The 15,742-nt window shown below is 40.2% G+C and overlaps 2 protein-coding genes across 2 annotated transcripts; one reads left to right on the top strand and one right to left on the bottom strand.

The window, feature by feature from the left end:
- The first annotated feature begins 1,427 nt into the window (after window positions 1-1,427).
- Window positions 1,428-6,478, top strand: LOC106167868 (G protein-coupled receptor 157). The gene is made up of 4 exons (XM_013546757.3): window positions 1,428-2,737; window positions 3,402-3,625; window positions 4,519-4,740; window positions 4,941-6,478. The coding sequence occupies exons 1-4, from the start codon at window positions 2,245-2,247 to the stop codon at window positions 5,436-5,438; spliced, it is 1,437 nt and encodes a 478-aa protein (XP_013402211.3). The 5' UTR covers window positions 1,428-2,244; the 3' UTR covers window positions 5,439-6,478.
- A 1,902-nt stretch (window positions 6,479-8,380) lies between these two features.
- LOC147760034 (uncharacterized) lies at window positions 8,381-12,895 on the bottom strand. Its single transcript, XM_086994795.1, has 3 exons — window positions 11,342-12,895; window positions 10,927-11,124; window positions 8,381-10,393 (listed from the first exon to the last, which is right to left on the bottom strand). Exons 1-3 carry the CDS (start codon window positions 12,147-12,149, stop codon window positions 9,966-9,968), a joined length of 1,434 nt encoding a protein of 477 aa, XP_086850921.1. The 5' UTR covers window positions 12,150-12,895; the 3' UTR covers window positions 8,381-9,965.
- Window positions 12,896-15,742: the final 2,847 nt, after the last annotated feature.

The raw sequence follows: 15,742 nt of genomic DNA, 5'->3' as shown, positions 1-15,742 counted from the left end.
CAGACCAGTCGCTAACTCTAGAGTTTCATCGTACGCATGCGTAATGAGTGAAATAAAAAGGTTGCTTAGTTACCGTTGTCTGTCGTTTGTCACTCGGAACTACTCGGATGTCTCCGCACTCGACAATGACCTCGGATGTAATACGGAGGCAGCCATATTTGATTGTTGATTGTTGGGAAGGAACTACTTTCAACCTCGCGCTAATTTAAACCTAATACTTTCAACGCCTGTATCTATTTATCTTTTAAATCAAAGTCAATCTTAGTGCATTGTTTGGCAAACTGTAAAGCATCATAAAAATCAGGGGTATTGACAGCCATCTTTATATAATAATAATAATAATAATAATTTTATTGAGCATTAAAATGTGTACATTTACATTTTACAAGCTCTCTAAACTACAGTTTTACATAAATTGTAATTGTATACACTTAAATAAGTATAACTTCTTTAGATCATTCCATTGCCAAAATACATGTAAGCTAACTACTTCATTCACAATATAATAATACTGAATATAGTATTTTGTACAATATGCCTTTGCTACTTAGGCATAACTGACTGTATAAACTTGGCCTTTATGAGCGGAATGATCGATTGAGTGAGAAGGAATTTCCGGCGGACAAAATGCATGGATTTGGTGCATATTTCTCCGCCTATCACATCCGAGGTTAGTATGGAGCTTGCGGAATGAGCCGAGGATTGCCGATTGGTCGTTTGTCTTTGTATCCAATATGGCGGCTACTTTTCTTGCTATCCGTACCGCCAGACGGCAACGTAGACTACGACGTTTTCATGAAAGGCAGAATCTATTAGAATATACACACGATGATGTAATTTACGAGAGGTTGCGCCTAGCTGTGACAAAAAGAGCGGCAAAAAGGTGGTGGAGATCCTTTACGACGACCTCAAAGCAGACGTTCTTATGCATTTCCAGCCACCAAAAATTGGAGAGTTAGTGCTTTCGTGACACTTTTACGCAAGAGTTCCACTTTCGGCAGACGGTTTCGAGACTACGGTGAGTAACGAGAGAACTAACGACCGAACTTTACGACTGAACTTAGCGATGAGTTAACGACTGCTTCGTGAAACACCCCTCGAAAATCGCTAAGTTTGCTCGTTAGCGAGGTAGTTCAGTAGTTAGTTGTTCTAACTAACTACTGCTTTGTGAAACCGGCCCCTGATTGTGAATAACTGATACATTGTATGTATTTGGATATCTGAAGTTCAGGGTCAATGTCAGTTAACTTGCACCTATCACTGAAGTTATATAATCAGATCACGTGCGACCTCCAGCTTCAAGAGGTACCCAGTTCTCCTCCCCAAATCAGCTTACACACCACTAATCGTCCGTCACTTTGTCATGCTTATTATATTCAAATCGTCCTCATCTATACAGTAAAATTATTCTTGCCCCCCCCCCCGCCCCCCACCTTTCGCTGTCCCCAATATAAGCAAAGCCTTTCATCCGCCAGTGATGATGAGATATAATGTTTATCTCATCGCGTGATGAAACCTGCAAACACAAGGAGGGGGTGTCGAAGTCCTATAGGCCTATTCCATTAAATATTAACCTACAGTAGTGGCCAAAATTAACGACCCCGTGATACTGTTGCCTGATAATGTGTGGGACATAGGAGGGCGACTTTGTTTGCGATAGCTTGTGACAATGGATAAGTTTGCTGCACAGTGATGAGCCTCACATTTGATTATCCAGAGAGGCTTACTTGCGCTGTGAGGTGTTGATATACATGTAGGGACAGCTCTTTTTATGCGCTAGGGAGATTAAAAAAAAAAAAAAACTTTTGACGACATCAATCTGTTAATGATTCGGAGACAGTATTTATTGTAAATATTTGTAGCTTTCTGGAAAGAAATTAAAGTTATTTAACCCTTGTACAATGAAGAGGGGCGGATTGGCTACTTAGCCTTATAGTTGGCTGGATTATTTATACCTTGACCAAGAAAAATATTCACTCGTTTGAATATATGTGAAGATGTAATCTACGAAAAATTCCGAGGACGGACAACGTGACAAACGCACAGTGTAAAAACAGGATCACATGACACACATGTGCCAGTTCAGATTGTAGAGTGATGAATTTTATAACTTGGGGAAACAATTTGCACTGTCACGTCATTTAAGTCACGCACGCCATTGATAGTGCAGAAAAAGATTTACTGGGTTTCATTGATTCTAATCATCATATTAATTCAATAAGGAGGAATTATCGACTGAGCAGTATGTATAGTGAAAACGGACATCGCGTGGGATCGTTTTTGGTCCACATGACCATTTCACCCCCAATACGCAACGCTACTGACGTAGGCTTCGTAGACATATTTTCTATTTCAGCCATCACGGCAGTGACAGCCATTCTCTCTGTCATAGGCTGCGCAATCATTATCGGCACGTACTTTTTCTTTAGCGACATTAGATCAACGAATCGAAGATTGTTAGTTTACCTCACTATAGCTGACCTGTTTACGGTAGCGGGAAATTTAACAGGGACGACCTACACGTGGTATAACTATCTGCACGACATTCCAACTCAGTGTCTGTCCCCGGAGAAAATCTGCGTTGTTCAGGCGTTCATCTCGACGTCATCGTGTCTTTCGTCGTTTATGTGGAACTTAGTGATAGCCTGGAGTGTGCAGAGAACCATCTTGAAGGGGGAGTACGTCTTGGACAGCCGACAGTGGTTTACTTTACATTGTGTGGTGTGGGGAGCGCCGGGTAAGTCCAAGTTGGCCTGTTTACATGTTCAAAGCATGCTATTGGGTAGGCGTTCAAAGAAAAATCCTGTCCTAGGATTTTTTTTTAGATTTTTGTTTATTTTAACCCAAAATAAATATGCAGTAATCTCTTAAAATGTGTATTTTTTATTACAACAGAGAAGTGGCTAAAATGTTAGCTTGATTTTACTTCGTTCTTTTGATCAACTGCATATTTACCCTTAATCAAAGATCTTTTTTTTTTTTCTTAATCAAGAAGTAAAAATCAATCTCCAGTCGTAAGTTTCTTGATGAAGATTCACCAAGTTTTGTTGGCAGAAAATATGCCTTCCACTCTAACAGCACGTCGTTGGCCACACGCTACGTCGTTGGCCATCTAACGATAAAATAAACGCTGCCATTTAAATTGTATTCTAGTAAATTTGGTCAGCTTACACTTGTTTGTTTAGGAGAGAAAATATAGAAATACATAAAAATAGCATGACTGGTTTTGCAAGAACTTGGTTTTTATGATTTCCATGTATGATACGGGAAGTATGAAAAGCAATATCACGAGGTAAAACTATTTTAGGCCATTACATGCGGTACCGTCATTTTGAAAATATTATTCTTTATCAACGATATTGAAAATGTATTATATATTTTCTCATTTGCATTCTTCCCAGTGGCATTGGTGACTTTGCCTCTGGCATTCGGGTTACTTGGCGAAACGAGGTTTCAAACGACCGCTGGGTGGTGCTGGATACAGGCCTGCGGGATGCAAGAGGAGCCCAATGCCAAGGCTCTGCGGGTTGCCCTGATGTTTCTCACGGGGAAAGCCTGGGAGATTCTGTCAATCATCTGCATCTGTGTCATCTATGTGAAGATTAAGTTGAAGATAAAAAGAACGGTAAAAAGAATATACAGTATTAATAAAACATCTGCTATGAATCAGTTTTTTTACCCGATTTCACGATAAAATTAGCGGTTTCCTATTTTACTAAAAGGGTCCAACTTTGCATCCTCATTACGAAATTCTGCTATTTATGTTAACGTCATCGTTCATTTCGATTTTAAGTTATTCAGTTGTTGCTCAGCTGCAGTTTTGCCAGTTTGCTGAACGGAAGTTTTCCATTTATCTGTCCTGATTTGGGTTGTCAGCGGGCACGTGTTCAGTGTTTACAACTGATACCAGATATGTATCAAAATACCACTGCCGCTACATGTATCTGCCGTTATCATTCTGGATAATAATAATATCAGTGAACCTATCGGGGCGTATGATATTGTAATGTAAATATCTAATGTTCAGTATTATAAATTACAATGATTATTTGGATATCCCTGCTGGTTTCGTAAACATACAGTATTTGGTATGATAGGCACGAAAATGCAAAAATAAAAATAAAAATAATGATCCACTACCTTTGAATTTGCCTGTCATTTTTACTGTCCCACAAAACTTCAATTTGTTAAAATATGAAATTCAGGCACTAGTTTACAGGACTACTTTGTGGTTCAAAATAGCTTTAGCCCTAAAATTGGTCACACCTTTTAGTCCAAAATGTTGGACCACTATAGTTCAAGATAAATCTACACCGATCCACGTGAAGTAATGGTCTGACACACCAGCCATGTGCTTATAGCTCAAAACAGACGCCAAACTTCATTTCAATGAACCGCTACTGAATTAGCCTTACCTGGATCAAAGTGGACTTGAAGATTGATTCCTACCATATTTACCATATTTATATTGGCAATTAAGACCTAGCCACTAATTTTCTTATTCATTTTGACATTCAGATTTTCCAAGTGCATCAAGTGTACATAGACGCCGATGCATTGGAGGCCATCCGTAAGGCAAACCGGATGCTAGGGTGCGTCCCAATCTCCTTCATAGCGCTTCGCATCTGGGGGACCATCCGGTTCTTCCTGAACGTCTTTAACACTGGGATCCCAAACATGCACCTGTGTCAGACATTCTCCGCGCTGTGTCAAGCGAATGTTGTGTTGCTGTACTTACAGGTAAGGAGACACGGTGGAAAGGCGGGTCAGGGAGAGAGAGAGAGAAAGAGAGAGAGAGGGGGGGAGGAGGTAACTCTATATGGAAAGAACAATTTTGATTTTAGCCTTGCTTAACTTCTACTAACTCCGATTTGTTAACTTTCTCATACGCCATCCGTTTTTTCACCTACCTAAAGTTTATCCAAATGTCGTTTATTTAGGCCATTGGAGACAACGCGCAGGGTCTAACCAACTGTGTATTCTTCTGCATCATGACTGCACCGATACGAAACCGACTATTCTGCTGTTTCACGGAGACTCCCCTCCGAAAGGCAAAACCTTCTGATTTGTCAGCCTTCACAAACAGTGACAGAGAGAGCACAGAAACTTTTCTACAAAATTCAGATTTTGGACCCGACAGGAAAGCGTCTGACACGTCAGACAAAGACAACTGGGATTCTACAGGTACTTCAGGAAGGGGATCGATAGGAGCGTCGGAGTCGGAACCCGAGCATGACATTACAGACTCTTCCCCCTTTCTGACCTCACCGGAACCGGAAATGGAACCTGAACTCATGCCGTTTCTCGGGAAAACCAAACCGAGGCTTGCGAGCAGACGACAAAATAATTATGGCACTCTTCCCGTTCTCCCGCCACCGGTTGGTTATCAGTATACACCGCGGAGGAAAATACAAGGCGCAAACTCCAGAAAAATATAACATGCACATTTAAAATAAACCGCTAATGTATGAAGTACAACAATGTAGATATTGTCATATCAAAATATTGTACATTATTTTCTGACATTTGCAAAGGCGTATATCACTTCATGACACCATATATAGACCAATATACAACAAAACGCGCCATGGTTGCATTTGAACAACCTTTTATTTCACTACAAAAAAAGCTTGATATCACAATCTCTTCAAAAAGATATACGAGTGCATGCTTTGAGTGTAAAAAGTATCTTTCATCTGGAGCTTAGTTCGCCTACATCTACCACATGTTTTAGTAACAACAATCAATATTTCAATAACGGACAAACTATCTTGCACTTATCTACTGGGAGTTTTAATTGTCATTGTTACAATGATGTAATTATTACACACCGCGTTGCCTCAAACAAGACAAACATTTGAGTTTATTTAGCTCTTATCCATTTCTGATTCCACTTTTAGTCGTGGTGCGCCCTGTTCATCATTGACTGAAAGGAGTACTTATCATTAGTAATGTGTTTACATTCCCCATTGTCTTTCTTCAGCGTATTAAAAAGCGTTGTTCAACGGGCTATTCAGGAGATGTCAGTTGTTTGTTTATCAGATATCCCAGGAGATATACCAATACCTGTCAGTCACCCTGAATTACAAAGGACCCTGGTAATTCACCTTTATATAACCTCAACAGATGTTGGAAAAACATATGGCAATGCTGGTAGTAGAGAGGTGAATTCCCAGTGACCTTTGAAATTTGACAACTTAAACTTAATGCATTTGCGGCCTTCTTGCTCTACAAGCACGACGTTACCCTGAGTTTGCTAGGTTACTGGGACCGCACCTGTAATACCTGTTAGCATGCCTTTATAAGAACTCAGCCTTCAGTGACCTCGGAAACCCAGGGTGAAAAAAAATTTGAACACATTTTCACACACTGTAGTGAATTGATTGAAACATTACAAACAGCAGGCCCGTAGCCAGGGGGGTTCGGGGGGTTCGAAAGAACCGCCGCTTTTGCGTGGAAAAGGTCCACTCTGGGTAAAATTTGATCTAGGTACATGAAGTTTTTATGGAAAAAGGTTCACTTTGCAAAAAAAAAAAAAAAAAAACTTGTGAAATTGCTGGCTACGGACCTGAACAGCGACATCATTGTGCTCTTTTTCCTCCTATATCTTAATGGTACGTCACAAAAGAATGCACATACACAGGCTATGATAAATATTAGATTTAAGGACTCTTTCACAGCACCCATGTGTACAACACTCAGGGAATGTCACAAAGTCTCATGATTCAAAAACTTAAGTACGTAAGCTATGGAGGTTTATAAACTTTCTTATAAAGAGACCCCTATCGGGCATTTTGGTTACCCATTTCGTTACCATTAAACTCTTTTTTTTTATTTCCCGAAATGCATGACGCGCTCAAATTATTTTGCGTGATCCGTAATGTCCTTCCCGTGACTTGTAAATGAGGTTTTTTTTATTCTTCTTCATTCGTGAAAATCTTTTTTAAAGCGCTTTCACAAATCCGCGGCTCCAAGTCACATACGGCAAGAATCGGTTTTTGAGGTCTGACATACTGTAGATAGGGTTTTTTTTCATTGAAACTGTGACCACCTTGCGATAAGACAAGGATATATTAAGATGATATTTTCACAATTTTAATTCAAATGTACAGCTACAATTTTTTCATGTAAATTGCTGGTTGATGTTAGGTAAATTTAACGAACTAAATGTTTTGTCACTTACTATGATTGCGTTGGAGAGCTCTTACTAAGACCCCCCCCCCCCATCCCCCCCATGCCCCCCCCCCCCCACCACCACCACCCCCACCACCAGTGTCGAGGTCGAGAATCATGAATTACAAGAATATGAAGCTTCATGGAGGAAGATTCATGTGCAAGTTTTCTGAAAGACTTTTTTTTCTAACCCGAGGTGGACGACCATCTGATGACCACTTGCAAACACGTTCTGTTACTGTAAAACATCACGCCTGCAATGGATCAATCGGAATGTTTTATTGATAAATTTGTATAAAGTTACAACTGCAAACGCTCAAAGTATATGTCAATATATTCGTTATTCTACAAATGACACTGTTCTACAACTTTGGCGTCTTTAACTTAAGGTATTTGCGACCTTCTTGCACTAACGCGCCGTCACCCAGAGGTTTCTCGATTAGCGGCGATTCCTGTTTTTTTTTTTTTTTTTTTTTTTTTTTGTGTAAGAACCACTAACACGTCATTATAAAGTTGGGACAGTCCAACACAAAGATATTTGTAAATGACACAAAGATATTTGTACAGGAATACATTTATTAAGAATGAATTTATTAAGAAAATGGTTTTAAGCTACTAGCAGTTTGAAAGTTATTGACTTGGATATTCACAGAGACGTTTAAGTTAAAGCCAACCCTAAGACAAGTGACATGTGTTTTAAAAGAGTAATAGTCAACACGCGAGCTTATTTTTGTCCCATACGCAAAGCTAACATACAACCTCACATTAAATAACACTTGGTCTTACGCATGTACAATACACGTTTCTGATTTCTGGGATACCAAAACCATGAAATACAAATGTACATGAATTCTGACACATTGTAGGCAGGTAGCTGCTTGTTTTCTAAAGGACTCTTGATTCACAACACCACAGTACAAATAATATATTCAAATGACATGATATTAAATGTGATATTTAAAACGTACATGCAAGAATAAACTATATTAAACATAGAAAGGAACGGTATCATAAATACAATTAAACATGACGATCTATTATTTTATTCATTTATTATTTATATTATCTTTTTGGTGTCTTTGTCTCACTCTGGTCTCAACCCTATCCAATGACACCAGTCAACTAAGCCCACCCTTGCAGTGGCGGATTTAGAGGGGGGTCAGGGGGGTCCTGACCCCCCCTTCGATTTCTGGTCCCCTCTTGAAATTAGATTTTTGCCTAGCTGAAACATAGTTCTAAACCGTACCAGATGGCATTTCGCGCATCGGGCCCCGAACCCCACGCCAAGTCGGGGTGTTGTGGGGGGGGGGGGGGGGTCGGCTTCGCATCCGCGGACCCCCAGTGGGGCCCATCCCTTCGAATAATCCTGGATCTGTCCCTGCCTTGCATCCGCCCCAACCTCCCCCATGCCTTCTTAATTTGACATTATGCCCCGAACAATATATTCCGGGCATTGTGAATTTTTCAACAATCTTGCTGCTACCAGTTTCATTTTAGAACATACTGTTACAGACTAATATCAATGACATTTACCGGTATCCAACAACTTCCCTACTTCCAGACAATCAAACCAACCCTCACATTCAAATGGCTATAGTTTCTGCAGTTAAAGCACTTTATATAAAAGGGACATTCCACGGGATTTCCTCTCCGAAATGGATTTTCAAAGGAAAATAAAAAATATTTTACTCACCAATTATTAATATTTCGCTCTCTGCACTTGGATTTGACCCTTAATTAATTTATAAAGGTCGATTTAGTTTAAAATAACTTGCCAGTCATTAAACCAGCGACCATCTTCCTATGTAAATATCAACATCAAGTACCTTCCAGAAAAATATGTGAGGGATTAAATGGTTTTTAAGGTATACGTGAGGATTTATAAGAAAGCCGAGGATTGCAAAAAATAAGCATTTGGGGAAATTTTCGAACCCATGGAGTGTATAAATTACAATTCACTAAAAAGATCAGGCAGTCAATAAAGTGTATAATAAATCTTTCTTAAATGTGCATTTGACTATATCACATTTAGTCGACGAGTATTTACAGTCAAGTCGTAAAAGAAAGAACTCAATACATTATTTGATAAATTAACTCGATCGCACATTTACATTGTTTGCTCACACCACAGGCGCTATTTCCCGTATATTTTCAACACTGCCTACTCTTTGGGTTCTAATTGACATATGGTTTGGAATAGTAGTACATGGTGGAAAAATGCTCAGAATCTATTAATAGTATGGTCCCGAATAAACATACAGAGTGGAAATTTGTTAGCCAATAAAGAACAAGAAATCTTATCACGTGTAAGAGTGCGACTGGGTGTGATTGCGTTCTGCTGCCATAATCTTAAGTAAATACAGGGCGTCCCCATGCTGGATTACGCTTGAGTCTTAAATGAATCATAATACGTATGTGGTGCACGAACAGATCTGGGGAAATTCGGATATTTAAGAAGAGTACAATCTTGAATAAGTCCGTACAGTGTGGATTATTTGTCCAAATAAATACCCGTACATGTACGGCAGTTAGGAACCAGAGAGTATAGGCCTCCTCTTGTACCTACATATAAGTGGTCACCACCTACAGTCAATATACTTGGACACTGACTAAGTAAATAGCCCCCTGCTATGAATAAATCGTCAGAGTTAATTGCAATTAAAACAAAGATTTATAAAATGCTCTCTTTTATTTGGTCCAGCTGATCCAGCGTCATTTATCAATTTATGGTATTGTGTCTTATTTTCTCTGTGGAGGTGAATATCAGTAAAGAAATCTGAATCTGCAGACTCCTATGGCCCGGGCAGAGAGTACGTTTCCCCGCAAGCACTCCCAGCAGTCTCACCTTCAACTCCCATTCCGGTTCCAGTTCTTCCTCTTCTCCTTTCACCACTTCCCTTTCTAAGCTTTGCTTTATCAGTCCCTTCGCTCACTTTACTTGCGCCTTTTTCAATCACTTTCTCCTCGGTCCACGTAGCAGCGTACACGGCGTTGCGATTTAGTCGTGGACGCCTTTTCCAGAGACATTTTAGGTTTCTTCGCATAGGTCTGGTGTGTCGATCAAAAGATAAGCAATCTGATACCACGATGCTTCCGGTGAGACATAGCAAAATCAAAATACCTGTGATACCGTAAAACGGTCCCTGTGGTGACTCTTTTGGTGGGGTAGTTTTCCTCGAGGACTTTGGCATGGCAAATGCGTTCTTCACCTCGGACTGGTCTGTGAACAACAAAAAAGTGAAAATAAATTCAATACTGAACTACTGTAAAATTAGAATTAAGGTGCACTAAGTAAAAATTAATTTTAAAGTAAATTGATTTAAATATTTTGGAAACAGTTTGAAGGTTTATAGAGATGTATCGCTTAAAACACAAGCACAGGATGCAGATCATAATTACCTCCGCCAAGGAGGTCATGTTTTCACCCCTGTCTGTTTTTTTGTTTGTCTATCTGTCTGTCTGTCTGTCATCAACATAACTCAAAAAGTTATGGACTGATTTTGATGAAATTTTCAGGAACTGTCAGAAGTGGGCCAAGGAACAGATGATTAGTTTTTGAAGGTGATCCGGATCAATAATCAATCAATAATCGATCAATTATCAATAAGAATGAATATTTAGGGGCGAAACGGCATTGGGTGGAGACTTTGCTGCTTGGCGGAGGTCTGCGCTCTCGTTATTATTATCAATGATCCCGCAATTACAATAACACGGGCACACATTTTAATTGCTAAATTGTAAGCGTTACTTAACTGTAACACTCCATCAACTCAGGCTCCCATTGGCCGTGACCATAACACGTGGCTATCCGCTGGCGGTCCCCCGTGGGAAAAACTTTGTTGGCCCTGCACCAGTACCGAATCTTGGTGCCATACATGTAGCTTGTGCTATTGTAGGTTTCTACCTCCACGCTTGAAGAGTTCAGCAACTGATCAGTCGGGCAGATGACCACTATAAAGATAATTTAACATTTAAAACCAATACTTGATCGATTGAAAGATAATTTTGACTAATACTTTTGTAATCAAAGTACTTGTATTGCTTTTGTAGATTTGAATTCTTGATTTAGGACACATATCTATCGTCATAAATGATGCTTTAGATACACCCTTCTTAATTCCAGCATCTTGCTGAAACATCATGTTGATGAAATATGTGGCATAATTACATTGACAAGTATCCGGTCTCCACGTGCCGTTCTGAGAACAGGTCAACACCTTTGTTCTGGTTTTATCGCTAAACCTGTAGCCGTTCTTGCACCGGGTCATCACAGTGGCGTTAACATTGAACATGAGATTGTTACCCAGTACACCGAAAGAGACTGTGTCCACTAAAGAAGCCTCAGACATGTTTAGGTCAGACAGAGAGTCAACTGCAAAAGGCAAGGCGCAGCTGGCCACAGAGACATTGGGCGTGAATTCTGTAAAGGCTGAAGTGGTTTCAACGGCGGTTGTCGTGGTTTCATAGTCGGAGGGCGTAGAGTTATCGAAGCTTAATCTAGTTGCTGCTAACGTAGAAATGGCTTTGTTGGCAGGCGATGTGGTTTCTTCGACTGATGGTGTGGTTTCGTTGATAGGAGGCGTGGTTCCAGTGACAGGGGGTGTGGTTTTGCTGGCCGTTGTTATGGTTTTGGTGACATTCAGCGTAGTTTTGTCGACTGTGGGCGTGGTTTTGTTGATAGGAGTCGTGGTTCCGGTGACAGGGGGTGTGGTTTCGCTGGCCGTTGTTATGGTTTTGGTGACATTCAGCGTAGTTTTTTCGACTGTGGGCGTGGTTTTGTTGATGGGAGGCGTGGATCCGGTGACAGTGGGTGTGGTTTCGCTGGCCGTTGTTATGGTTTTGGTGATATTCAGCGTAGTTTTTTCGACTGTGGGCGTGGTTTTGTTGATGGGAGGCGTGGATCCGGTGACAGTGGGTGTGGTTTGGCTGGCCGTTGTTATGGTGACATGCGGCGTAGTGTCATTGACACTGGACATTTTTGAAGTGCTTGTGACTTCACTAGTGGTGCGGTCGGTGCTTGCCAAAGAGGAACATATACTGGTAGTATTTGTTCCTGAAACACGCAAAAAAAATAAATAAATAAATAAATAAATAAATCGTCAACGTTTTTACTCTGAATTTGAAAACTATCTTTGTCGTGTATGTTTTAGTTATATTTCTTCCAAGGATACATTCACCGGTGGTACTCTTATAAAGTTTTTAAAAAACGCATACTTGTGGCGATGGCATTGACTTCTACTTTAGTAGTTCCACGAGGTAGCAACAACAAGACCTTTATGTCCGTTCATATTATATATTCACTTCTGTCCAGTTGGTTCTCCATTTCCCTCTTTACTTCTTTTAATCTCCTGCGACTTTCTCCCCGTTTACGTTAGATGCTGCTGTCCAAATATCGTACATTTTGAGAACATCAATTCTTCAAATTATTTTATTTGAGAAAAACAATGGGCATATCAGATTGCAAACATGCAAAAATTGCACATGACAACGATTTTCAGCCTCGCGTGATTTTTTTTCGTTCTTTGTTGCGCTGTCGATCGATGCAGCAAGTTATTATAAAAACAAGTTGACTGATAATAAACACAATATTGCAACTTCAATCTTCGTGACACGTTTTCACATCATATACCCAGTATTTCTACAAGTAGGCCTGTTGTCTGTTTAAAATTCCAAAAGAATAAAAATATAATCTAACCATGCCGTCTAAAAATCCGCTTTAACTTTGCACTCACGATGCAACTATTGCCTTCTTCGTGTTCGAGGGCCCCGGAAAAAGTTGGTATTTTAGAGGGCTAACGGTGTCATTTGGTGCTGTTTAGAACTATGATTCAACTAGTCAAATTCTAATATCAAGAGGGGACCATTTGTAAGATTTATTTTCAGAAATCGAAGGGGGCTCCAGCAGGGGCGGATCCAGGATTATTTGAAGGGGGAGGGGCGTATGCACAGCCCCCCCCCCCCAACTTGGGGTGGCGTTCGGGGACTGTTGTAGGGCCTCGAAAATTATTTGGTATTTGAGAGGGCGAACGGTGCCATTTGGCACAGCCTAGAACTATGATTCTACTTGTCAAATTTCTAATTGCACCAGAAATCGAAAGATGGGGGTCAGGGGAATCCGCCACTGCTTTTATAACTTATCACTTATAACTAGAAACATACGAATTTTGAATGGACAATCGTAAACCAGATCGACAAAAATAAATATAGTTCCACTTATGCAACCACTGGTAACAAAACAATAACCCGTTTATTTTTTACCAATGCCTCCTTACAAATACACACCAAAAGATAATTTAAAGGAAATACACAAAAAATTTATCTTTAACTTTATTCTTTTTTCAGAATTTTAGTCGCTGTTAATTGAATAAGAAAAAAGTGTTGAAAGCGCCCAGTGAAAAATAATATAATAATAATAATAATAATAATAATAATAATAATAATAATAATAATAATAGCTATATAAAGGCCTAACGTCCATTTTCGTTTATAATGTTTCATTTTCAATTTCAAAATATATTTAAAAAAACAACTAGACTATATACGAGACTTTTTTTCAAATCAATACCAATGGCCAATATCTACCCAAGATATTTTCATTAATATACTATCATAAACACCTACCGTCCAGTATCTCGTACACTTCGTTGGCGTTGGGTCCACCCTTTCCGTCTGATTGGCAATTGGTAGAAGGCCCGTATTTCATATATGTCTGCCCTGCGTTACTGGAGGACCCACACCATCCACCGTCTTGAACGACAAAATACCGGAACCCACGGCTCTTGGCAGCTTGGTGGCATTTCTTTATTGGGTTCACTCTTTCTTTGTATTCCCCGTCTAGCCTGTGATCTTGCTTTTCTAAAGTAGGAACTGCTTGGTTTTTCTCGTCGGCCCAGCAACCACACTGTACATAACCTGTGAATATAAAGACTGGGTTCCTATGCCTAGATCGATCTAATATGATGGATCTCCAAGGGGTTTCTCGCTAAATCGCTTTTAGCTTAAACGTCTTAGATGCTTGGCACGTCTACTGAAGCCGCTAAACGATTGTTAATTACCCTATAACATCATTAGTGTGGGTGCAAGACATCTAAGCCGCTTAATTTGATAGCAATTTGGTTAGAATCCCCTTGGAGATAGATCGATCCAAAGGTAGTATGATAAGCTCTGGGAATGGTCCCATAAGCTACGTAACTTTTATTGGATGTGGATTAACTTTTTGGCGAACGGTGTGGAGGCAGTTTGAAGATGAATGAAATGGTGAAACCAAGGTGAAAGGAAAACAGTTAACGGTCGGTTGTCGTATGAAATACGCGTGAGAGACAAACCGCCGTCTTTTGAAAACCATTATATGAATCATTTAATGAAGAAAGTATGAGTCGAAAAGTCAACATTACCGATTGCGCCGTGAGTGACCCGCCCACCCTCTGTAGGTACGATTTTCCTCTTATAGTACAAAATCAAACAAAATTTTTTAGAAATAATTTCTAGGAACAAAAATTATATCTGACGTTCGAGAATTCGAACCTGCGTAGATGTGTCTAGCTGTGCCCAAGTCGGCGGAGTTACCACAGAACCGCGGAAGTTTCTTCGGCAGGTTTGAAATCAAATGCAAACTTATAACCTTCTCACGGAGAGGGCCGATTTGGATGCACATGTATGTCTACAATTACAGTCGATTACCTTTGAGTCGTGCAAATGTATTTCATCCCACTCAACACCAGTACCTGAACATTGTCTTGTCATTGAACGTGGAAGTTTTTGATGTACACGAGGCCTTGTGTGAGAAGCCGACATGGAACTTTCCTAAATAGATTCCTTTTTACTATGACTTGTTTTGAGCTGAGGTTTAGACACGATAATTATCCTACGGGGCAGGGCATGGTACTATTATTAACAGAAATCAAACAGCGCATGGATGACAATGCTCTTTCCATTGTTACCGCGCCAGGCCGTATGAACAACCCGCAGGGACCCGCAGAGTAAGTAAGGTTTCTTTCCGGCTGCACTGTAGGTATCACCTATGACGTTAAAGAGCACAATTGGACGGTTTTGGCTTCAACAGAGCCCCTAACAAGAGAGAACCATTACGAAAAGGTTCATACATGTTAAAGCTGGTGTAAACCAAATTGAAATGCGGTTTTGAAATACGGCCCAGGGTACTGTAAGACCATATGAACAGTTTTAGTAAGCAAGGCCATAGAAGGGAGGGTATTAAAAACAACAAAATGTGCGCTTGGATGAAACAATGGCTCGTATCTGTGGAGAGGTTAAATGCGTCATCCGGGGCTCGAACTCGTGGCTCTCCGTTACCATGGTAGATGTTGGATTTGGTTTCTTTGAAGCCGTGCACGTTACCGATTGGGCCGGTAGTGACTCGCCCACCACGAGTTTCCACTGATAGTAATTAGACCAATTTTTAGAAGTGATTTCTAGCAACAAAAATAGACGTTCTAGAAGTCGAAACCGCGTAGGAGTGTCCAGCTGTGTCCAAGTCAGCGGAGTTACCACAGAGCCGCGGAAACTTCGTTGTTAAGTTTCAAATCAAACTCAAACTTTTCGCGAAGAGGGC

This window comes from Lingula anatina, chromosome 9 (genome assembly GCF_051362555.1).
Source record: "Lingula anatina isolate TDL-2025a chromosome 9, LinAna3.0, whole genome shotgun sequence".
Lineage (NCBI taxonomy): Eukaryota > Metazoa > Brachiopoda > Lingulata > Lingulida > Lingulidae > Lingula > Lingula anatina.
The sequence above is the reverse complement of the archived record's forward strand: the minus strand, read 5'-3'. Positions and strand labels throughout refer to the sequence as shown.

Excerpts from the sequence above, each read along its gene's own strand:
- LOC106167868 (XM_013546757.3), top strand. The coding sequence starts at position 2,245 with ATGTATAGTGAAAACGGACATCGCGTGGGATCGTTTTTGGTCCACATG. Across the intron at positions 2,738-3,401 it reads TGTGGTGTGGGGAGCGCCGG|TGGCATTGGTGACTTTGCCT; the intron begins GTAAGTCCAAGT and ends CATTCTTCCCAG. Across the intron at positions 4,741-4,940 it reads TTGTGTTGCTGTACTTACAG|GCCATTGGAGACAACGCGCA; the intron begins GTAAGGAGACAC and ends TCGTTTATTTAG.
- LOC147760034 (XM_086994795.1), bottom strand. The coding sequence starts at position 12,149 with ATGTCCAGTGTCAATGACACTACGCCGCATGTCACCATAACAACGGCC. Across the intron at positions 11,125-11,341 it reads GAGACCGGATACTTGTCAAT|TGGTCATCTGCCCGACTGAT; the intron begins GTAATTATGCCA and ends TTATCTTTATAG. Across the intron at positions 10,394-10,926 it reads TGAGTTGATGGAGTGTTACA|ACCAGTCCGAGGTGAAGAAC; the intron begins GTTAAGTAACGC and ends TGTTGTTCACAG.